This window comes from Mixophyes fleayi, chromosome 4, assembly GCF_038048845.1.
Source record: "Mixophyes fleayi isolate aMixFle1 chromosome 4, aMixFle1.hap1, whole genome shotgun sequence".
Lineage (NCBI taxonomy): Eukaryota > Metazoa > Chordata > Amphibia > Anura > Limnodynastidae > Mixophyes > Mixophyes fleayi.
Genome location: NC_134405.1, coordinates 99,863,425 through 99,889,507, shown reverse-complemented (window position 1 = coordinate 99,889,507; position 26,083 = coordinate 99,863,425). Strand labels below are relative to the sequence as shown.

The 26,083-nt window shown below is 40.4% G+C and overlaps 1 protein-coding gene across 9 annotated transcripts in view; it reads right to left on the bottom strand.

The window, feature by feature from the left end:
* TP53BP1 (tumor protein p53 binding protein 1) overlaps nt 1-26,083 on the bottom strand; it is a 119,922-nt gene that overhangs the window by 61,649 nt on the left and 32,190 nt on the right. For 8 of the 9 annotated variants that reach the window (XM_075207875.1, XM_075207882.1, XM_075207874.1 and 5 more), the window contains 6 exons: nt 21,130-21,203; nt 20,207-20,353; nt 9,430-9,505; nt 8,261-8,487; nt 6,266-6,374; nt 66-160 (listed from right to left, as the gene is read on the bottom strand). In XM_075207875.1, the coding sequence (XP_075063976.1) occupies nt 66-160; nt 6,266-6,374; nt 8,261-8,487; nt 9,430-9,505; nt 20,207-20,353; nt 21,130-21,203 (728 nt within the window). Of the gene's footprint in view, nt 1-65; nt 161-6,265; nt 6,375-8,260; nt 8,488-9,429; nt 9,506-17,598; nt 17,668-20,206; nt 20,354-21,129; nt 21,204-26,083 lie in introns of those variants that run through there. The other variant, XM_075207883.1, reaches the window with a different exon arrangement.

Here is a 26,083-nt window from a genome sequence, read left to right as displayed (position 1 = left end):
GCAGATGAAATAAAAGAATGAGGAAAAGACAAGGAGAACAAGATAAATCGGAGAGAGAAGATTACCTTCTCCTTCTTTCTGTTCTGTGGGGGAGCTGGGCAAGATGATGGGGGTAGGTAGGACAGCATCTGGGGAAGGAGAAACCAGGTCTGAGGATACTCTACACAAGGAGAGGAAAACACAGACAGTTATACTGAGGGTCTCTACAGTAATGCATGCCTTACAAGTCATATGCAGTTTTAGACACACTGAAAAGGTCACACTATCTTCATGAAGAGTACCCTATAAGAATACAATTTTACTCAGCACACTGGAGCCAGAACCCCCTTTTTCATTCAATTTTGCACACATTATTCCCCGATTGTAATACATTAAGTACTATCAAATTGAAAAATCCAATATAAGTGATTACATATATACACACACACACATATACATACATACATATATATACATATACACATCAATAGATATAGATAGATATCTATCTCTCTCTTTACTTATATACAGACGCACATATATACATACACACGTACATACACAGAATATTAACATCTCCTACAATTTGCTTTAAATTCACACAGAAGAAATAATTTTTGTGAACTTGATAAGCATGATAGTGTAGCCCATCAAATCACATTGAACCAGTGACAATTTTGAGGCACTGTTTTCAGCATTTTTCAACCAACAAAAAAATATGTCTGCCTCCAATGTGTGCAGGCAACAAAAATTGAGAAAGTTAACATTTGAGGGCTTTCATCTTTTTAAGGGTTAAATGTTCAAAATAGACCCTATGGGTTTATTTTACCAATATAACCATTATGCAATGTCTAAACATTTGATGGATATAGTCTCTAATAGAGTATATCTATCCCTGATCACTAATTTAGACCCTTGAGTCAGGAGGGAATGATAGGGCATATGTAGTTAAACTAATACCCCATTCATACTGCACCAAAATCCCGGGTTTTTGCCGGGGCGAGCTCAAACGACCCGGGTCTTGGTGCAGTATGAATGGTACAAGTCAAAAATCCCGGGTCTAAAAACCCGGGTCTTCAACCCGGGATTTATCGAGGGGTAATTCCCGGGTCGGACCCGGGTTGCCTGCACTATGAATGGTGCAACCCGGGTTTTTCAACCCGGGTTGCACAGAAAACAAGCTGATTGGCTGTCTGCCTGTCTCTGGAGGATGATGTCATCAGTGGGAGCCCGTGGAAGAAAAAAAAAAAAACAGTCACCTTTCAATGACCACCATTTTTCAGCCAATGAAAACTGCTCTGGTGATGACTCCCACAAATTGCCAGGGCAAAGACTTGTGCAGTATGAATGGGGTCAACCCGGGTCCGAGGTGCAGTATAAATGGTGTTTCTGAGCTGGGACGCTCCGAGCCCCGGCAAAAACCCGGCTTGAAAAACCCGGGATATTGCCGGGGCGGCAGTATGAAAGCGGTATGAGTAGTGCCAAAAGCTGACAATCAGCACTAGAACTAGTTAGTGAGGGTCTGGCATACAAGTAGGACTGCATATGACCAATTTTAAAGCTCCTAGTAGTATGTGAGAGCTACATAAATAAATATGACCTGACCCCGAAAGAAGGCCCGACATTAAAAGGTATACAATAAAATCTGCTAGTGTGTAGCAAATGCATGGGGATTATGCAAATAAGACACTTAGGGGCAGATTCAATTGGCCACATTACTGTCAAAAGTAACGTGGCCGGTGCAACAATACCATCACTACGGTAATTGTGCGAATTATTACCATTAGCAGAAATTAGCGTCAAACATTACGGTACCCACGGCTCCGGGTTAAAATTATTGTATTAACGATAATGGTGCGCCGGCCGCATTACTTTTTACAGTAACGCGGCCAATTGAATCTGTCCCTTAGGGTTAATTGTACTTTTTAACCCCTACAAAAAATACATAGAAGGTCCACAAAGGTGGAGTTATTCTTAAAGTGGGCATTAAACCATAGAGCTGAAGGTAAAGGTATCTTGATTGGTACTACATCAGGTAGTATTTCTGTCTGCCCCCATTCAGTTTTTAAAGGCTCTGTATTACACTGAGGGTCCTGAACAAGAAGAGTACATTTGAAAAGTACAGAGCTTTTAGCACAGGAACAGAAGCAAAGTGCCAAGGGGCAATTCTATCACAAATAATATGTTCTAGAATCTAGACCAAATGCACATTTTTATGGGTTATAACCACAATGGTCTGCCCAAGAAAGCAAGTGCTAACAGCCCCTCAAATAAACATAATCAATGTATACAAAACAAAGACAAGGGGGTAAATGTATCATACTCTGATTTGTACAAGTCGCCGGATATCGGCGAGTTGACAGCTAAAATTTAAAGCGGCGCTGCCTTGTAAAGGGAAACTTGCCTTTACAAGGCAGCGCCGCTTTAAATTTTAGCTGTCAACTCGCCGATTTCCGGCGACTTGTACAAATCGGAGTGTGATACATTTATCCCAAGGAGTTAAGATTCTGTACATCTTTCACAATCAACAGATCTAAATAAAAAGGTCAAAAAAGGTAATAACCTAATAAACAGTAAGCAAACAGGTCAAATATTTTGGCACGTAATTTTTATGATTTAGTCCCAAAGGAGCTATTGGATCCAATTCCATTCCATCTGGCCTCCTTTTGCAATAAAACAAGGTTTCTATTTTCACCCCTGTGTAGTATAATAACCAGCTATAAATGCATTTATCTAACACACTAATCATTTTTCTCATGGGCCTTAGCAAGATGTTGGACTAAAGAAGCATTGGTTCCCCTTGTCTAAAGTTTGCAAAATGCTTCTGGAAACATTTTCCACATCGTATTCCCTATCTAAAATCTGCCACAAATGCAAAACACCACATAAACAACACATTGTTTTGGGCAATAATAAGGAATTTCCTCAGCTGATATATATACCATTAAGATTTATAAAATCCTTCTTTAAGAATTTGATGGCACAATCTGCAACAACAGCACAATACCTATCTGCTCATACCATTATGTCCATCACAATGACTTCTAACCACGGTGTGTCCCTGATGCACTTAGATATCCTAAAAGTGATTTATTACTGGCTTTCCTTGCATGTACAGAGTTACCTTACAAAATATACCAGTTCCCAAGAAAAGTTTTTCTAACCTCATATATCAAAGAGGATTCCTTTCTTTTCTCATTTGCATTTTCCCCTCTATTACTACCCTTTTGAACATGGGAATCATCCCTATTCTGCACTGGGGCTCTATACAAGGCTTCATCCTAGACCAACGGTGGCCAACCTGTGGCTCTTTGAGCTTTGAAATGTGGATCCTTCCATTTTACTTTTTTATTTCTGTTTTTGCTCATCCCACCGCACCTTCTGTACATCATAGAGGGGGGTCCCTTTATAATATTTTTCTGTATTTAGTATAAAAAAAATAACTTATCGGTTCCAGAGTTCCAATTTCACACTCTACTTTACATTCCCTTCCCATTTTAGAACAGAATTAAATATTTTTAATGCAATTTTATCCAATAAAATAAAATGTTCAGATTCAAAGTCATCCATAGTCCTAAAACCAGATGATGCAGCCTCATTCGTAAATCATACATCTTTCATATACGGTATGTTGCTAACTTGGATTTGCCCGTCTACGTATGCCTACTCAGTGCATTCAGTCAGGATGTGCCTGATATGGAAAGTATTTAACAGTAGACTCTCCCCACACACTTTCATATATTTCTCATCCTACTTACACAGAATAGCTTTAGTTAACTGTAACCCACCGCTTACAACCATATCAAGTTCATAAATACGTTTTTAAATGCTGATGCAGATTAAAACAATTCTCAAAAAAAAATTATTCTATAGGACTATTGATTTTGTATTATATTATTATAATTGTTTTTGTACAATAACGCCTATTACCTACAGACTACTGCGACAGTGATCAGGGCAAAATTTACTCTTAGTTGTACTAATTTGTTGATAGCAGCTTTGGAATCTGTTTTCATTAGCACCATTGACCCCTAAATTAAATATTTAGTGGCTTGGTGTAGATATACACACACAATAACCATTTTATATGGTAGGGACACCATCCTTCACTGAGGAACCTACATCAAGAAACCTTACCACAATTATTCCACAGAATTAAACTAGTTGAATACTCCGGTTGGGCTCATTAGCTCTGTTCACTTTAAATATCAACATTGATTCATTATTATTTTATTTGATCTATTATAGATTTAATTATTTTAAGAATGTCTATTTTTTCTTTATTAAGTATTTTTAAATAATATGTTATTTCTGCACATGATACGACATGTTTTATTATATAACTTTTTATTATAAACCATACAACCAGCTGTCAAATCATGACTTTTGTATTAAACATGCAGTGTGCATTTGTAATGTTTTTAAATTTTAAGTCTGATTATGTAATTCGTTTTTAGGAAGAATATTTCTTGTCCTACATTTCAATCATGTCACCTATAAATTGACTATGACAATCTGCACTAGTCAATCCCCAGAACAGCGTAGCCCAGGCCAGGCATACTGATAATGCCATTTTCCTTGGACATATCAAGCTCATACTAGCTTTTGTGAGTATTTTAAAGAAAGTGTAGTTGTATATATGAGCCTTACAGTGTTGCACAATAATGTGTGTTTCTTTGTTGTAGCTGGACATGAACTGCAACTTCTATTATTCAATGTAGTATGGACTGATTTCTGCTATAACCTATTGCTGCATTCCTATATGGGCCTAGTGAATAGCCACCTTCTCCAATACTGGACACCATCTGCATGTTGCCTGATACATTGCTAATTTTGGGCTACACTTTAACCATGAAACTTTGCTTAAATTCTTGTATCTAAGCAATGTCTGAACATCCATTTCCTGTGCCCACAAGTTTTCCAACTTGAAGTACAGGGAAAGGAAAGAAAAATAAAACTTATGAACCTGACGAGTAAGATGAACTTACCCTATGGGGTAGGCTACAGGTGACATCATCCATTCAATAGCATTTATTCATCAAATAGCACAAATTAAAAGAACAATTGAATTACACAAACAGTGTGGCAGGAGAATATAAATAAGGGTATAGGAATCATCTTGCCTGCAGTGGGTTACCACACTAATATTCTTTCCACAATGCATCACTGTCTCTTTAAATATGTTTTTTATTTTGTAATCTGTCTAAAACAGTAAACTATCATATTTCCAGTGCAAATAGAACATGTAGTTTTGGTAGCACAGTGGCACAAATCTGTATTTAACTTTAACAATAACTCCACCTAAAACAAAAAAAACAAAGCATAGTACCGAGTGGCGTTGAATGAACATGAATGAGAAGCTAACTAGGGAGAGGGAATACAAAGCAGTATAATACCAAACAGTGCATACCTGGTAAAAAAATTAGATTTTACCCATTTGTATGTCTTTCTTATTACCTAGACCAGTGGATCCCAAGCTTTCTCAGCTCGAGGTACCCTTTGGGTTTCCATAATTTTTCCAGAAACCCTTAATCCAAAGTAATTACCAAGTAGTGCCCTGCCTTGCTTACCAACAGCCTTGACCGCGGCACTCCTGTGAGATTGCCGTGGCACCCCAGGGAGGCACGGTGCACAGCTTGGGAACCACTGACCTAGACTAATATATTTAATGTACACTGGATCTTACAGAAATAGACTAGCTAGGTTTATATATTAGGTTAAATACTTTGTGTCAGATGATAGCAGTGCATTTTTAAGATGTTTATAAACCCAATGTTGTAGCATGGCATAGAAAATGTGACATTTAAAAAAATATGTTTGGGGAAGGAAAAACAAAACTACACCCACAGCGATACCATCCCCTTTAACAAAATAAATAACACATTGTACAGCAAAAGAACAATTTAACCCTGTAATTTCTAGCCCTTCTCAGCTGTGGACCTAACTGTATCTCTGACCCTTCTTCAGAATAGATGTTAAATTTTATTATTAATATAGTAGTTCTTTAGCATACTGATGTTGACAAAATAACTATTACCTTTGTGGTTAAAAACAAGATTATTCGGTAAAAAAGAAATTGTGACAAAAGTTTAGACTTGGCAATTATCAGACTAGCTAGTAGAACACAATAGGTCTGCAGGCAGAGCATCATGGGAAACCACCCGAAATAGCCAGCAAGCTGTGGTTTGGGTCTTGTCATTTAGGTTAAAAAAATAAATAAAAAAAAATTGTATACTAAATATATGCTAGATCTACAAATAATAAGAATCATAAAACAAATGCTTACTCCGAGACATTTACAGATGCAAGACTGGTATGTCCAGAGAATTGCAGAAGGCGCAGGCTATCAGCAGGAGTGGAGACAAGCTTCTGGGCAACAGGACTGGTATGTGATTCTATCAAAGGACAAACGTAAAAGAAATAAAAAGATCTTGAGAACACTACAACAGAATAAATTCTTGGACAGAATAAATCATGAATAAATCATAAACAAGCAATCATTTCCTAGAAGTGTGACAAAAGGGATTTAAACAGCTGCCTAATCTCAAACATTTTTCTGAAAGACTGTATACCTCATTTACAAAGTTCCCTCGATGCCCCCCACAAACTGCCTTGGCTTTGCACCAAGTATATATCAAGGAATCGAAATGCGTCTAGGTGCCCCTAGATAGAAAAGTCCCAAGAAACCTACTGTGCAAAAGTGTAATGTGACATCAAATGCCAATCTCCAATCACTTTATTACCAAACCTTTCATAATAAACTTTCTTTTCTTTTTTTCCCTCCACAAATACTTAGGGGGTAGGTTTACTAAGCCTTCTACCAAACAAAAAGTGGAGGCGCTGCCCATAGCTGTATTTTGATTGTTTGCCATCATTTATCTACTACAGTGGTGGTCTTGCCTGCTTCCGCACACTATACACAAGTCCTTGTCGGCCTAGAAGCAGACAGAGAATTTTGTCTGGCAGCTCCAATTATGTTTGAAACACAGAGCGGCTGGGCAGAATCCTCAGCCTGCCTGTAAGGGGGCAGGGCACTAAATCACCCCCCAAAAAAAAAAAGAAAAATCTAGGTCCACCCCTTACATGGGAAGAGGGGCAAGATGAGTCTCAGCTCTGACCTTGTGCAAAATTCAAGTCCTTCTGCAGAACCAAAAATCGCTGAGCATCACACAATACAGCTAGAATCGCCCATAAAATATGCTCTCTCCACCCCTTTATCAACTTCAAATAGTCTCACTCTGCAAAAGGAGATATAATTTTAACACTGCTCCACAAAACTATGCGCATCCTGATGCCTACAACTACTGCAGAGTAAAAACTTACAATGTCTGCACATTTTACTGCACAATTAATACATAGTTGCTGAATTTACCACATTGGAAAAAAAATTAAAAGTGAATGTGTTGTTTAAAAGGTTTAGCACCCGATCTGCAATTACTTCATAAAACCTCTTTTAATAGAAGTCATAGCTTCCAAATGCTTCTTGCAGCCAGAGTATTTCTATTCTTGCTTAGAAAATTTGATGATTTTTTTTTTCACATGTCCTTGCAGAATTCTGTTAGCTTTGAAATATGCCCAGGTCCTGCATGCACTGTCCCACTGGTCTGTTAATGATATTCAAATCTGGTAACTAAAATCTATTCCAAAACCCTATTTTTTATTCGTGTAAGTACTTCATGGTTGATTATGCAATATGGTTTTGATCACTGTCTGGCTGTATTTTCTAACTTGGAAAGGATGGGAGCATTTGCAGAGGAACAGAAAGGTAATTGCCAACTAGAGTAAACTAGAGTATAAAACTAGAGAAAGTTTTATAAACACAATAAAATCATACATATAGTAAAGTCTGTCCCGATGCCCACATACTCATTAATTGAAACCATAAATAAAACTAAAATAGCAATATTTTTAGAAGTAAATGTAAAATGTAATTGAAGGGAAGTTTCTAAAGTAGTAGCAGGTTGGACTTTCATATAGGACATTTACACTTTTGCAGATTATTCTGTCCCAAAAACCCAAACACACTTCGAGTTTGCAGAAGCAACTCCAAAAACATTAAATTAGTCATACACAGTGCGCTGAGTCACCCACATGTACTCCAGTGCAAAACCAAACAGATATGCTTTGCACATCTAGTGAATTTAGTAATGGAGATTAAGCGACATTTGTAACCCAGCTCACAGAAAAGCAATAACCGTGCATGTGATATTAAACATTTTTTGCTTAAAATGTAAATAACCACTAGTCATATTAGCAGCATTCATTTAAATATTTTTCTGACCTGAATTACTGGCCTGACCAAATAGATCTTCCTGACTGGAGGCAAGATCTGAAGACTCCATTTCTTCCTCTTCCACATTTAGACGGCAGGATTCTGCAGTGGTCTGGGAATCTTGATCACTAGGCAGAACAGTGGCCAGTTTTTGAGGTTCATCTTCACAGTTGGGCTTCATTGTAGTGTCATTTTTTACTTCACTTAAGTTCACAGGTCCAGCTTCTTCATGTTGTCTGAAAAGGCAGACATCTCTTACATAACATCACAATGTGACTGTATAAAGTATCATTAACATGTAAATAAGCAACACTTGACTCTCAGGGGCATATTCAATTCTTTAGTTTCCCCGCTGCGTTAAAACTATTACCGGTATTACGGTAATAGTAAGCTGGATTTCAGCTCGCAGCTCCCTGAGCCGCAAGCTGAAATCCAGCAAGAAACGTACCGTAATACCGGTATTTATGCGCACTATTATCGTAATGACGGTAATAGTGCGCGCGTCGCAAGATTTTTGGCTATAACGCCGACAATTAAATATGTCCCTCAAAGTGAATTTTAAAACCCTATCCAATGTTAAGCATATTTTGCAAAACAAGACAATGAAGCAGAATTTTGTTGTTTTGCAAACGCATTTTGCTGTCCAATTTTTCACAGGGTGTCACGTAATAAATAATAAAATGCCCATACACTCTGTGACATCAGCAGCAGCAGTTATTGAGAAGTTGGACCAGATATTGCAGCGTGTATGGGGCGACAATAACTGCAATCCACAGAAAAGACCCCCTGAAAATAGAGAGGATCAAGTATAATAAAAATGCAGATACCCCCTGTTGGCCTGGCTGTGTGCGAGTCACTTCAAACCACATTAACAGCAAGAGCAGGACCAGAAATGATCAAGCTGCTTGGTGCCACAAGAACTGTACCTTGCCGGATATAGCCATCCATGTGTGTGGCCAAAATGAGCAATAATCGGGTTCAGTGTTAGAATAGTATCATGTAGGGGGAGCTTTGTTGTATGAAGACCAACGGTCACAGTCAAGGTCTAAAGGGGCAACCTCTCCTCTCCATAACTACAATCTCTACCATTTTGGACAATGAAGTATAATGGGAATTGTGGCTCTCGAACACTGATCACAACAAATGTCCTACTCCAAACAAAAAACTATATAAAATACCGTTTGAACTCTTCTTCCAGTCTATGTTCTGTGGCATTTTTTCTTTCACGGGTTTCAGAACCAATGTTATGGAGCTCTGAAAAAGATAAAAAGAAGCTTCATGAATTATATATTTCTTAAAGCAATTATATTTTGAACATAATAGAAGTACATTTAGGACAAAAGTTGAGAAATAAAACTTTTGCAACATGTTCATACACAATAGGTGATCTAGTGTAAAACATATATACAGTACAAACATTAATATAAAATAAATCAAGAGAAAACACAAAAAACAAACGAAGCAAAAAAAAAAAAAAAATAGATCATATGAACTTCTCATAATCTAATCAACTCAACTAAATATCATTGCAAAGTTTAAAATAAGGGGGGTAATATAGAGTATTTGATTAGAGCACTTGTTGCAGTCTGTCTCCAAAAATGAAGATACACAGATGTTCAGCAGATTAAATTAAATAGAACCTGTAGCCAATGAACATAATTACAATATTAACAGCAACCCAAACTAGCACAGTTAAGCCAGCTAACTCCTGTATGTCTATGTGCAAGTTAGTTTGACCTGGGAGGAGCTTTAAACACATAGGTTGTGATATGAGGTATCTATCACACTAGTGAAGGAAGAGTGTGGTGTCATATACAATATATGAAGCAAATTTCATATTTCAGCTTGTTTTCATTTTGATGTATGAAAAACAGGGATGTAACAGAGAGTAAAGCCCAAAGTCAACAGCCTGCATGACTGATGAACATGAGAAAATAACCTAATTGGTTTGCAAGGGGAAAAAAAAAAAACACCCAATAATGAAAAATGCTTCAGAATAGGGGAAGTTTGAACTGTTCAGTCCCTTTCTCTGAGGTTGTCGGTGGACACAGACGATGGGTGTAGTTATTTTACACCTGTAGGATGTAATACAAAAGGAAAAAGAACCAACTCACACTCCCTATAGCCTCCCAGCATCTGAACAAGCTCACAGAGGTAAAACACTCATCTCCTGTATAACCGTTTAAAGTAGAGATGGTCACTGACCCCCGTGTTTTGGTTTTGTGTTCGGTTTTGGATCTGGACTACCGTCGTGTTTTGGTTTTGCAAAACCGCCATAGCGTGTTTTGGTTTTGTTTTGTTACTTTGATGGAAAATCAATGTTTTTGGGTCTAAAATAACCAAATTTAGTGCTCCACTTGTTTCTTGGATAAGTAATGTAATTGTAAAGCTAATAAATGATCAAAAAAAATAGTTTAATTCCTGGTAGGTAGGCCTTCGTTAATTCTACACACAAACCAGATTGTCTTCCTCTCCATCTATGCATATTGGCAATGCAGCCATCGTCTTTGGGTGTATATTACACCCTACACTTATAGTTAAATATGTAAAGAAATGGATAAAGGCAGTTTGGTTTCTGTCTCTATAGGCCCCCCTCCAGTTGTAGAAAACACAAAAAAAAAGTCAGCCGTTATAGACTGTACAATATTATTTGAAATGGACAAAGGCAGTTCGGGGTCACTCTGTGTATGACACCCTACCCATAATGAGAAATTGCCAAAACAGCAACTTTTCAAGATGGTACGCGATATGGAAATGCCCCAAGTCCCTTTCCTCTTTGGGGGTAGACTGAACCCTAGACTTAAATAGAAAGTTTGGTAAAGATGTTATCGTCATCCCCTGGATCTTCATCCTCACCCTCATCAGTGTGTACGTCATCATCGCAGACTATCATTCATCGCCGCTTGAATCCGCCATTAGAGAACAGTCAGTGCTTGGATGTCTTTGATGGTGAAGGCCTTTCTCATGGAAGATGCAGTTCATTTTTATAAACATAATTTTCTCCATATTTTTTGGAAGTAACCTTCTACGGCGATCACTGACTAAGTTCCCGGCTGTACTGAATACTCGTTCAGAGTACAACTGGAGGGTGGGCAGCTTAGGTATTGCAAAGCAAGTTTGTACATGGGTTTCCAAATGGCCTGTATTTCCTCCCAGTAAGGAAAGGGACTGTCTTACATTTCCATATCAATTACCTCTTGAAAATAATCCTCCACCATCCTTTGCATGTTTATACTCGTATTGGATGGAGTTATGGGCAAGGTGACATTTTTTAGAAAAATCCTTCAAACCAGCCCAGATGTTAAATTGTTCTGGTCTGCCTCCTGCGTCTTCCCTGCTTCTTTTGGGGAAATTTAATTTTTACGAGTAGCAGCAGCTTGAAAAAGTGAAGGAGGACACGTTGTCAAGCCGAGGCCCAGTTCAGCAGCCAACTTGCTGAGCAATAGCTCCTTGCAAAAGTTCACATCTCGCTCATCTACAAGTAAAGACTCAATGTAGGTCTTAAACCTTGGATCAAGCACAGTGGCCAAAACATACTGATCCAAGTTCAAGATCTTAATAACTCGAGGATCATTGTGAAGATGAAGTACTTGATCGACAAGGCCAACATACTTTGCTGAATTGCTTGCTTTCAGCTCCTCCTTCATTTTCTCAAGCTGCTTTTCCAATCGTCTAATAAAAGGAATGACTTGGCTCAAACTAGCTGAGTCTGCACTCACCTCACACGTCACAACTTCAAATGGTTTCAGCACCTTGCACAGCACTGAAAGGATTCCCCACTGTGCAAGAGTGAAATACATCCCCCCTCCTTTCCAATGTCATGGCTTGTGCAATATGCTTGGATGGCTTTGCGCTGTTCCTCCATCCTCTGAAGCATATACAGGGTGGAATTCCACCTAGTTACCACCTCTTGCTTAAGTTGGTGGCAGGGCAAGTTAAACTGCTCTTGAAGCTGCTGTAATCTCCTACATGCTGTGGCTGAATGCCTGAAATGGCCTGAAATTTTACGTGCCACCGAAAACATCTCCTGCACCTCATGGTTATTTCGTAGGAAGCTCTGCACCACCAAGTTGATGGTGTGAGCAAAACAGGGAATATGTTGGAAATCACCCAGCTGTAATGCTCGCACTATATTGTTGGCGTTATCAGAAATGACATATCCTGGGGAGAGTCCAAGTGGTATAAGCCATGTATCAATCACATCTCTTAGTTTTCGTAACAAATTGTCAGCTGTATGCCTGTTAGTGAAGCCGGTGATACATAGAGTGGCCTGCCTGTGACAAATGTTACGCAGTGGTGTAAATGCTGCTGCTGTTCCTGCTGGTGAAGGTGAATGACCAACCCAGTGGGCTGTCACAGTCATATAGTCTTTGGTTTGGCCACTTCCACTTGTCCACATATCTGTGGTTAAGTGGACAGCGGGCAGAATGGCATTTTTCAGCGCAATCTCTACATTTTTACACACTTTTTGGTATAGTTGTGGAATTGCTTTACGGGAGAAATGGTTTTGCGATGGAATTCTGTAACGCGGACACAAAACCTCAATTAACTGTGAAAAACCAGCTGTGTTTATTGTGGAGATTGGACGCAGATCTACACTAACATTGCAGCCATGGCGTCTGTGATTCGCTTGGCGACTGGGTGACTGCTGTCATATTTCCTCCCCCTCGCGAATGATTGTTTCACAGTTAATTGCTGAAATGTAGGACTGCTCATTTTCTTGACCTGCCTCTGAGATGACGATTCACCCCCAGCAGCGGCAGGACTAACGCTTTCTTCAGAGGAATCAATAATAGTGCAGGAGTCATCCAGCCTTAATAAGTGGGATGCCGTGCTAACTCCGAGTGCTACTGAGGATATTGATGAGGATGGTGTGGTGGGTGTATTTTGTAGCCGTCGGGATGTCGGTGACCGGAGGGTCTTAGCTGATGATGGAGTGCTTGTAATTTTTTTTGGAAGAACTTTCCGCTTTTCCCAACACTTTGCCATGAACTCTCGTCAAATGGCGTAACATAGACGAGGTTCCAAGATGGTTAAGGTCCCTCCCTTGACTGACTGTGGTTTGACATACACTACAAATGGCTATACAATTGTTGTCTGGATTTGGGATAATTCCACACATAAGAAGTAGATTTTTTTTGTTTTATGGCCAGGCATGACAATGGCCTTTTTCTTGTCACGTGCCAGAACTGCTGCCACTGGTGCAGGACTTACACAAACAACCTCATCAACATCCTCATTAGCGCCCTCGTCGCCTACACAAATCTCCTCCTCATCCTCTTCTAATTCCAAAGTGGCATCCTCAATTTGGGTATCACCGGCTACAGTCGGGCTATTAAGGCACACATCAGCAGAATGCTCACGATTAGACATCCCACTGTTGGATGGACTCTCCACAGGGATTGTTGTCATTTGTGAATCAGAGCAAACATTATCCTCTAATGCCTTACTGTTATCTTGCAGCTTGGCTTTGACGCGTAACAGTAGTTGTGCACCAATTGTAGGCTCGGTAACTTTTTTGGATCTACCACTAATAGAGAAAGGTGAAGGCCTCATTCTCTCCTTGCCACTGCGTGTGTAGAATGGCATGTTGGCAATTTTTTTTTATCGGCACTTAACTTTTCCTCAGTTAGACTTTGTTTTCGCTTCAACAGCGTAAATTTTTTTGGGTGTGTGTTTTTTTGGATGATTTCAAAAGACGGTGTAGTTTGACATCGCCTTTCCCAGATGACGTACTGGGAACACTACCATCAGGACTGGTGACAGAACCTGGTTGCTCATTCTGCTCATATGTGGACTGCTTTGAATCCATTCTGAGCCCAAAGCACTTGTAGTGCTACAAATTATTTGGTAGATACTGCTGACAGATAGTAATTTTCACAGCCAGAAATATTTATGCACAATTATGGGGGACACCGCAAAAGCACTGGGGAGTGCTAAAAAGTATTTGGTAGATACTGCTGACAGATAGTAATTTTCACAGCCAGAAATATTTATGCACAATTATGGGGGACACCCCAAAAGCACTGGGGACTGGCAAATATTGAAAAAAAAATCCTCTATCCTCCTCTCTTCTCTAGCGATTTTTGTTAGCACAATTTGAATCAGAATATTGTATTCTCTGTCCCTGCTCTAATCAGCCTGTGACTACACCCTGCTCTCTCCCTGTCAAATGGCGATGGATTGCTGTGGAGGCGTGTATTTATAATCTTGAAGTATCGCGAGAACCGAGCCCCGAGATTCGACGACGTCACGATGACGTTCAGCCTCGATTTGGAGCGGGCGGGAGAGTACCGAGCTACTCGGCTCGGTACTCAGATACCCAAAGTTCGGGTGGGTTCGGTTCTCGGGGAACCGGACCCACCCATCTCTAGTTTAAAGCCATCTTTCCCATTAGTGTGACTCAGTATTTTCTTTTGCCGGATAGGGTTTTCTAGCTTATACACATTACTATCATGCTTTTAGGAGGTAGTATACTTCTACAAAAGACCTCAATTCCAGCTGATAGAACACTAGATTGCATTGCTACCAATAACTGACACACACTGTCGGACAATAGATAACAAAGTGCGATATACAGTATACAGAACAGTTCGGTGCTATCTTTGCATTATTTTCGTGTTTGTACTAAACCACTGCAGAGTACCGCAGATTATTGAGAACATTTACAATGCGATCCCAGTGAACAACATAGTAAGAGAGCTGATGTTAATACCGACACTATATGTTATGGTAGTTGTCAAAATGTAAAACTATTGCGGTAAGCTGCGTGTTAATGACGATCTAAGTCCAATTATTTTTTTTCTCTATTCCACAAACAGAACAAACTAATACAACAGAGTCAGATTCTAGCCTGTCTCAGTATATATCATTTATGCTCAGCCCTGTATCTATCTGGTAAACATTATTTCCTTCTCAGTCCAACAACACCGATAAACCACTTAGGGAAAATTTACTGTACAATCTAGGTTGCACTGCTTATTGTTCTTCCGATGGAGAAAACCAAGAAATAAGTTTGTACCTTTAAATAGAAACTTTCCAGTGCTCCAGCTCTAGGATTACTAAAATACACTATGATTTTTACACTTTTCTGTCATGAAAGGGATAATTGCACTGCAAGGAGTGGAAACACAAACTGGTGGCAGAGCAAACACTGCAAATGCATGCTGCACACACATACTAGTCTGCTCTATTTGTATGCTGCATCGGGCTAGGTTGCACCCTCCTCCTAACTCATGTTGTGAATAGTACGTGTACTCCCCTGCAGTACAAAATTGCATTTCCAGGTGCAAAGTGGTGTTGAACTAGTAGCTGGATTCAGCCCCCTCATGGTGTACCTGGGCTTCTTCTCAAAACAAATTAATGGCCAAGTAGGAGCTCTTACTCTTCTCCTTTACGGTTACCTTGAGGTGTAACCGGATTGCATTAAAGTCCCCTCTCACTTAATTTCAAGATCTTAAAGACACATTAACGAAAAATATTTCCTTTTCGAAGAAATTACACTAGTACCTGTTTCTCTGGTTATATTTCCTGTATCCAGCATGAACTAGACGTGTTATCTACCCTGTGTACGAAATGCAAGTGGCAAAGCTTAGAGCCCTGACACGTGTCTGTGTTGAAAAAGCAAGTCAGTGTAAACTTTCACTGACACCAGGGAGTAAATTTATCAAGCTGCGAGTTTCCAGCGGGTTTGAAAAGTGGAGATGTTGCCTATAGCAGCCAATCAGATTCTAGCTATCATTTTGTAGAATGTACTAAATAAATGGTAACTAGAATCTGATTGGCTGCTATATGCAACATCTCCATTTTTCAAACCCACCGGAAACTCGCAGCTTGATAAATTTACCCCCAGGTATGCTTTAGGTGTTGTTCATGACTGCAAACAGTTCTGTAAACAATTGGGCTTTCTGGAGGCCTACAAATCAAAAATGGTCCTTATGTAGCTGAATTACTAGCCGCTTTCAGTTTACCCTCTGAGGTGGCTATGATCAGATACACAACTCAGACCTTTCTTACTGATGTCCCATGAGAAAACGCTTTGAAAGTCTATGTTGACAAGACAGTAGACATTTCTCACATCTCTAAATAGTTCACTTTTAATAAGGTTTCCAACTGACATTCTTTTATTATTAAGATTTAGAGATTTATTACATAAAGGTAAACCTATATTAAAGATATTTATGGTTCAGGTCCTAAGAAATGTATTGTGTTTGATCTTATATTAATCCACATTTCACCAGCAGGAAACCGGTATCATCAAGGCAGCGATTGCATATTGCGGTCACTAGTTATGATTAATATAAGATTAAATCGCAAAGATACTCTGTTAATAGGTTAGTTTAAACCAGATTTTCAGCGCTTCCCAGAGACAAGACACTTCCACAGTTGTTGGGAGTGATTTACCCCCACCTTTGAAGAACCATTTTTTGAACTGACCTATGACCTGCATTGTCCTGGACCATCATAAACTCTGAACCAATGAAGAACTCTTTCAGTGTTATCTTTGTGTACATTGTGACATCATCATCATTTTTTTCAAACCAAAACTGTATATAAACAGGCTACTGGTACAGCAACACTCTCTTTGACAACACAGACTTTAGGATTGATGAGTTGTTACTGGCTCTAGTGTGCACGCATATGTATCAGTTATAATTTATACTTATATTTTGCTATTAAATCTCTTTGTGTTTTGGAACCACACTAATCGCATCAGACAATCTTTATTGGTGAGCATGGCTACGGACATTAAAGAAGTAACATCATCCCAAATGTCAGTTTAGGCACTTGGTGGTTTGAATTCTGCTCAGGGGTCTACCATTTTTTAATTTTTTGGTAAAGGAGGATAGTGTGCTCTGTTCAATAAACACATTTCATAAGGGAAATGTGCCTACTGCACAAAATATTTACCTAAACCACCCTGATTCTAGGGGGTAAATTTATCAAGCTGTATGTTTGAAAAAGTGGAGATGTTGCCTATAGTAATCAATCAGATGCTAGTTATTAATTTAGTACATTCTACAAATGACAAATAGAATCTGACTGGTTGCTATAGGCAACATCTCCACTTTTTCAAACCCGCAGCTTGATAAATTTACCCCCTAGTAGTCAAGTAGTGTGAAAAGGACAAGGTGTGTCTGGTTTAGTTTCCTCTGGTAAAAACCAGCAGGTATTACACTTACCCTAGTTATTTATTCTTTGAGTTGAATTTGCTATGAGAATAATAGAACACTCTAAATAGGAAGCAGTAGTTGTAATAATCTGTAGGAACCAGTCTAAATGCTACTCTTAACAATAGAATACTACATGTAGGAGTTTATAATCTGACACACAAGGTAAGAACTTACCAGGGGTAATATTTTAATTTTTGGAGTAAGGGGCCCATTGTTGGTTACATATAGACTGGTCAATGAGTTGGTATTTGGGAAACATCCTTTCTGTCACCAGACACACTCAAGAATTGCCCACTGAGAGGATAAGAAATTTTAGAAGAGAATTCGACCCCCAGGAACAAGGGTTATAATTTATAAATTCAGATTATGGTTAATACTGTATCATTGTAGTTACACTGATTTACAACTGGTATCTGTGATATTGGAAAGTGTCAGTAATGAAAGTGCATATATACTATTTCTAATATCAATGGCATGCAAGCAATGAATGTTATACTTTCATCTCTGATAATTCTAAATATTATAACATCAATCAGCAAGCTGGATCTCTGGCACCTTTTGCAAAAATCACAGACCCATGATTTACCTATATAGAAGGAAAATGTTAATTGAAAGCAGAATAACTGAACTTGTAAAAGTAGGTGTTTCATTAAGTGTTATGCTATAACAAGCACAAGACGAGGGATTGTGGTGGCTAATTAAATAGTAAGGATTACCATGCAAAAATATTTATTATAATAGTAAGATGTTTTAAGAGTACAATAAAGCATAACAAATATAGATTTGCACAGTGGTTTGATCTTGGTTCTGAGGTACAGAGATGTTTTATCTATATATAAATCAAAACAGATATGTCATTTATACTACAATACTACGTAACTGTTGTTCCAAGCATCAGTAATGTGTGGACAATAACAGGTTCTTTCTCCTCCCTATATCTTCCTTTAATGATATTTTTTCTTTAACTGTAGTGCAAAGCTAATTTTTGTCATGTACTCCAGTGATGTAGTTGAAAATTCTACAGTGAAAAGCTCTACTCTCATAAGGTCAACAGCCATAATATATACATGTTCAATAGGTCAACACTGTTAAAATGTGTACAGATTTGTGAGGTCAACAGTCAAAATGTCGACATAAATCCCTAGATTTAATACGGCAATACAAGAAAAAAAAATAAAAAACGGAACTAAATTTAACAAACAAAAGAAAACGGCGTACACCCCCCCAAGCAGCTTAACCAACCTTAGTGCTGCCAGCCTAGGTCCTAATGCTACTAGCAAAATCAGGGAAACAAAAAGCTATTACCAGCAGTATGCTTGACAGCTGGTGGCACTATAGCAGGGAAACCCGCAGTGTGGGGTCCCCCTGCCATAATGCCAAACCAGTCTCGTGCTGACAGCACTAGGGATCTTGGGTGGTGGATGTGGGGTAATAATAATATTTTGATAGTAAAAAAAAAAGCATTTTGTCCCTGCTGCACTACTGGTCCCAGCATGCCCAATCTCCCTAGGGGATCCAGCTACTTGCTGAACAGCACAGGGCTGGTCTGGCATAATGACAGGGGGTTTCCCCACTATAATGCCACCTGTGATGGTAATAGTAAAATCGGTGGTGGGGGACCCATGCTTTTTTTCCCCCCAATGTTACTATTACCAGCCTAGGCAGGCAGCACTAAGGTTGGTTAAGCTGTTGGGGGGGGGACGGGACTTTTTTTTATTGTTGTTTGCTTACATTTATCTCGAGTTTTGTTTTTTTATGTATGTAGTTTTTAAATCTAGTGATTTATGTTGACTTTGTGATTGTCGACCTTATGACAACATTTAAACATTCACTTTTCATACCTAACCCATACTACACATATATATTATTTTACAATGTAGGCTAAAGATAAAGAATGTATACGTCAGTAGTTTTCTAAGGTTATTGAAAAAAAATCCTGTACTGTAGGGCAAGGAGATCCTAAAGAGGAAATATTATCGGCTGGACTCTGATGTGACATTTTTATTAATTCCACCCTGTTCCCTTTCAGGTTTATCAAACACCCCTACAAATATTTCTTCAAATGTTTCTACAGGGTTGCTTCCAAAGCCTGTGAAGTGGACATGCACCAAGAAATGTGCTTGGTGGACAAGTATGTGCAGATAAAGAAACATTGCATGTCCTCAGATGTTACCATTGACAAATGACCTTTGTAGTTTACCTGTTTCAAAACTAAAAATTAAAATTTGGGGTTGTCCATCAGAAAGTTTCTTATCCCTCTCTTAAGTGGACTTAAAGTCCATTTATTGATATATAAGAATGAAAGAGAACTAAACATTTCTGCGTTTTATGACACCGAGTTATGAGGCTTAATAACAACATTTTGCCAATTGTGTTTTATTATATCCCAGAAGGATCATGCAAAGTGCATTAACAAAATAGTATTATTTAAAAACGGTTCCCACAGCAAGAATTCTGCACTTTAATGGGATTCTTCACTCTAATATACTGCACTGTGTGTGGCATTTAGTCTACAAATATATACTTATCCTTAGGGCTTTCTTCAGCAGGTAAAGCTTTTCATACTACTGGGGACATTTATACAAATAGTGCACAGAATGAAGACAGTGTATCCCAAAGCACCAATCACGTTTGGCAGTTTATAATATACAAATAATCTCATTAGCTACCTATGGGCAACACCACTTTTCCCATAACCACCAGGGTCATAACTGCCTTCCTATACTATACGTGAAGCTTTTATAATGTACAAGTATGAAATAAAGAGACAACGCATGAATACCTTCTTTGTTACATTCAGATGTCTGAGGTTCAGAGTTTATGTCTTGTCGTAAGCCCTTTCCAATTTCTTCTCTTGTGCTTTGACCCTCTAAATCCTGACTCTGGGATAGTGCCAACACCCCAAAGGCTTGCTGAGATGTCCCAGAATCTAGAAAGGTGCACATAATTAGCGAGTCCAACATTTATTATACTCTGCTGTCAAAGATTTAATTTGAAAAACACACACATATACCATACTTGCTTACTCTCACGGAATGTCCGGAAGACTCACACATTTCTGGGAGTCCTCACAGACTCCCGGGAGAGCAGGCAATTCTCCCGGATCCTGCCCAGTGTGTTTAGGCAAGTGGTGGGGACGGGGCTTATCACGAGTCATCATGACCTTGTCCCCTGCCATTATAGCATAGCCTGACCTGCCCACACCTACCTCCCCCCGGATGCCAACCTGCCAAAGATGACAAGAATGACATATACATTAATATATTATATACACACCTAAGGGATAACAGGATCTCCAATCGAATACAATAATGAAAAATACATTTGCGGTGTATATTTTGCTTGTGTATTAAATAGAATTGTACATTTTCTAGAATTGTAAAAGCTTATACAGAAGAACCTCTTGACCACACACACAGTGGAGTCAGCCATTTTGTTGTGTGAACTAATATTCACTAGATAACGTCAATAGTTCACCAATGTACTAGATTACAGGTATACTTTAAAAGGTACTGTACAACAGAAGTTTTCATTAGATATGGTGACTTTTTTTTTAGCAAGATTTAGTGTCAGGGCCACTATATGACCTGCATGTGTCATAATGCAAATAAGCAGAAAACATTACCGGCACACAACATACTCTACCAATGCGAAGAATGAAAACTACATGCAAAAAAAGGACTCCTCTTTCCCTTGCAAAGTTACCTTCAACATGCAGCGATTGTGTAGTGCAGTCAGCAACATCTTGAAGTTCACTATTTTCATCACAGATGAAGTCACTGAGTATAACAGGATGACACAAAGAGCAAATGCCCACAAAAAAAAAATAAGATAAGAAAATAGTGTTGGCATGGGACGTCACTAAAAGGTAGAATAAAATCTACTGCACAATAAATGGATTTTAAAATCTACTTTTGGATAATCCGCCTTTCTCTGATTTGCACAATATGTAGCAAATAGGGGGTCCCTCCAATTACCTGAGGCTGGAAGCCGTATTGTGCGGGGTGCTTTCCGTGAAAGAGAACTCAATCCATCCTGTACTCTCCAAAGCAGAATAGAGATTTTCTAACATTTCAATCCAGCTCTACTGAAGAGGACTGGACGAAAGAAGTCCTCCTAAACTACGAGTTGCTGTCGTATATGAATTTATCAGGTAAAGGATGGACTGTCCAAAGATGAACATCCCCTTTAATTTTTAATATGAACCAACAAAAACTGAATCATACAGTCTAATGTTTTGCATTAAAGGAGCATATTTTTTAAAGAGTATGCCTACAATATACTGTAAAACGACCAGCGAGTTCTCTTTATTTCCTCACATTACATGTATCTACTAGAAATCAGAATTATTAACGTTTAGTTACTTTCCTTGAGATAATCCATGGCAGCCTTATGGAATGGATTAACTCCCTAGTCAGCTGAACAGAGACAGGAAAGACAAACACCCCTAGAAGGTATATAATGTAACTCCTGGGGGCATATTCAATTCAGATCCCGATCCGCGGGATCGCGCCAGAACGGGCCGCGAACTTAATCCACGGTACCGCAACAGCGTGGATTTTCATTCGCAGCCCATAGGGCTGCATACGAAAATCTGCGTTATTGCGGTACCGTATTACCGGCAGTAGTCGGAATTGAATATGCCCCCTGGTGTCTTAAAGAAACTTCCCAAGCTGTTCTTGTAAACAATAAACAGCCAATACAGGTGGGAATTTCAAAGACACTAAATGTAATAATTTGCTCATTTCCTTATGAACTTTATGGCAGAAATAATAAATTGGACGTACCCAAGCAATGCATGATAAAAAGAATGGATTTAAACAAAAACACCACCCTTGGTAAAAAAAAAAAGAAAAAAAAAAGAGGAAGACTTTTGTTTTCTAGTTTGAAGCACTTCAAATCACCTTCTCAGAGACTCCCTTGCGCCTCAACTGTGACCTGGCTCCATGTGTGCTCCAGAATCCAATTCAAAGTACTCACCCTTACCTACAACACCACACCTTCATACATCTCAAATGTCATATCATAATACTCTACTTGATCTACCTCTGACCTGCACCTTGTCTCGTCTCTGGTAACCACCTCTCACTCCCACCTACAAGACTTCTCCCCACTTATGGAATTCCCTACCACACCTAATCAAGCATTCCCACAGCCTTCAAATCTTTAGACAGACATTCTTTAAAAAAAAGGGGATTTTTACTCACCGTAAAATCCGTTTCTCTGACTCCATTGGGGGACACTGCGAGACATTGGGGTATAGTAGGTGGTCAGGAGTTCTTGTCACTTAAACGGTTAATCTTTGGACTCCTCCCCTGCTATGCCCCTCCTCTCCAGAGAGATCCTCAGTTTTGACTAACCAAGAGTGAACTTAAGGAGGTAACATAACCTAGACAGGTCTTAAAAATAAAGAACCATAATCAAAATTTTCACACACAGAACTATGTACAGAGCAAGGGAGGGTGCGCAGTGTCCCCCAATGGAGTCAGAGAAACGGATTTTACGGTGAGTAAAAATCCCCTTTTCTCTTTCCTACCATTGGGGGACACTGCGAGACATTGGGTATATACCAAAGCTTCCTCAAGGGTGGGAATGCTCTGGACCAGCTGCACGCATAATCCTGCGACCAAAGCTTGCATCAGCCGATGCAAAGCCCTGAAGTCTATAGAATTTAGTGAAAGTGTGGACGGAAGACCAAGTCGCCGCTCTACACAACTGTTCTGCCAACGCGCCATGCCTAGCCGCCCAGGAGGCACCCACTGCCCTAGTAGAATGTGCCCTTAAAGACAGCGGAACGGCTAGAGAAGCTGAAACATAAGCCTCACGAATTGTGGACGTAATCCACCGAGCAATTGACTGCTTTGAAGCAGGCCAGCCTCTTTTATTTGCGTCATATAAAATAAAAAGATCTCTGGTTTTTCTAACCTGCGCTGTACGGTCTACATAAATTTGTAGAGCTCGCACCACATCCAAGTACTGCATAGACCCTTCTGAAGAGTCCCTCTTTGCCTTAAAAGCAGGGACAACAATTTCCTGATTTAGGTGGAATCTAGAAACCACCTTAGGGACAAAAGACGGCTTGGTCCGAAAGGGACTGCCCTGTCAGCGTGAAAAATAAGAAAAGGAGGGTCACAGCGAAGTGCCCCAAGCTCAGACACTCTTCGTGCTGAAGCTATGGCCAACAAAAACACTGTTTTCCACGTAAGATACCTGAAGTCAACAGACTGTAATGGCTCAAACGGATGCTTGGAAAGAGCCCGAAGAACCACATTGAGGTCCCAAGGCTCCACAGGATGACAAAAAGGAGGTTGCAAACGCAACACCCCCTGCAGGAAAGTCTTGATATCTGCATATTCAGCAATCTTTCTGAAAATAGACAGAAAGGGCGGACACCTGCCCCTTGAGGGAACTAAGCCGCAACCCCTTCTGAACCCCGTCCTGAAGAAATTCCAGGACTCGGGAAATCTTAAATCTTGAGGAATGAAGACCCCTAGACTCACACCATACAATGTATGTCTTCCATACTCTATAATAAATGGAAGATGACGCAGGCTTCCTGGCCCTAATCATGGTGTTTATGACCTCTTGCGAGAAACTCTTAGCCTTAAGTATTAGGGTTTCAACAGCCAAGCCGTCAAAGCCAGCTGATCCAAACCTTGGTAAAGGAATGGACCTTGAACCAGAAGATCTGCTTGTATGGGAAGCCAAAATGCAGGAGCTCCTGCTAACAACAGCAGATCTGAGAACCACGCTCTGCGTGGCCAGAATGGAGCTATGAAGATTGCGGGAACTTTCTCCCTCTTCACCTTCTTTAGTACCCGCGCAATCATTGGGATGGGCGGGAAAATGTACACCATCTGATACTGCCAAGGAGCTGACATGGCATCTACTATTTCTGCTGCTGGGTCTCGTGCTCTTGCGCCGTAGCGCGGTACCTGATGGTTCAGACAGGACGCCATCAGGTCTATCTCCGGCCAACCCCACCGCTCCACCAGTAGGGAGAATACCTGACTGTTTAGAGCCCATTCCCCGGGATGAAGCGTGTGTCTGCTGAGGAAGTCCGCTTCCCAGTTCTTTACCCCAGGAATGTGGATGGCAGAAATCCTGGGGACCTGCTGTTCCGCCCACACTAGTATGCGTGTGGCCTCTCGCATAGCGGCTACGCTGCGAGTGCCCCCCTGATGATTTATGTACGCTACCGTGGTGGCGCTGTCGGACTGAATTTGAAGAGGTTTTCCCCTTAGAAATTCTTGAGCCCTTATCAGAGTGTTGTACACTGCTCTGAGTTCCAGAATGTTTATTGGAAGACGTGATTCCTGAGGGGACCAGAGACCCTGAAGCCTCAAGGTTCCTGTTACTCCCCCCCAACCCAACAGACTGGCGTCTGTTGTGACTAGAGTCCAAGACCATATCTGTAAAGATTGGCCTCTCTTCAAGTTGGAGCTGGACGTCCACCAGACCAGAGATAGCCTCGTGGCTGTGGACAGACAAACGCTCTGTTTGTCCAAATTCATCTGCGACCCTGACCACTTCCGCAGGATCTCTCCCTGAAGTGGACGGGAGTGGAATTGAGCAAACGGCACTGCCTCGAAAACCGAGACCATCGTCCCCAGAAGCCTCATGCAACTGAGAATCGGGACACTCCTCTTCCTCAGCAAGGCTTTTGTCTTTGACTGCAAAGCTAAGACCTTTTCTGCTGGGAGATAAATTCTCAGAGACTGAGTATCGAAAAACAGGCCCAAGAAACGCATCTGCTGAGATGGCACCAGCGATGACTTGGATAAATTCAACACCCAACCGTTACTCTGAAGAAACTGCATAACAGTCTGAATCTGCTGGGATAAAAGGAGCGCAGACGGTGCCTTCAACAGAAGGTCATCTAGGTAAGGGACAATTGTTATGCCCCTCTGACGTAATAGACCTGCCATGACTGCCATGATCTTGGTAAAGACCCTGGGGGCGGTAGCCAGGCCGAAGGGGAGTGCCCTGAACTGAAAGTGCGCCCTTCCTACAGCGAACCGAAGGAGACTCTGGTGTCCTTCCCAGGTAGGTATATGCAGGTAGGCATCCTTGATGTCTAACGATGCCAGAAACTCCCCTTTTTCTATCCCTGCTATAACCGAGCGAAGGGATTCCATGCAAAATTTTTGAATCTTCAGCTGCTTGTTTAGAGACCGAAGATTCAGGATGGGCCGGAATGATGCGTCTGGTTTTGGCACCAGAAAGAGGTTTGAGTAAAAACCTCGGCCCCTTTCTAGAGGACGAACCTGAACTATTACTTGAGCAGCCAGGAGCTTTTGCATGGCTTCCTGAAGTGCTACACGTCTGCGGGGGCAAGAGGGGAGAGGAGTGACGAAGAACCTGTGAGGGGGGGAGTGGGCTAGATCTATGATATAGCCCCGGGACACAACTCCTCGAACCCAGAGATCCGTCGTGGATTTCCACCACTGATTCCTGAATTGAAGAAGTCGTGCCCCCACCAGATGTGCCCCCTGGAGAACTAAGTCACGCGGAGGGCTTGTCCGCTGGACGAGCAGAACCTCTCCTTGCCGTGCCTCTACCTCCTCTGCCTCTACCGGCCGAAGATCTAGATGCTGAGGAATGCCCTCTACTAAGGGCACCTCCCCCCCCGGAAAAACTTCGAAAGGAACGAAATCTA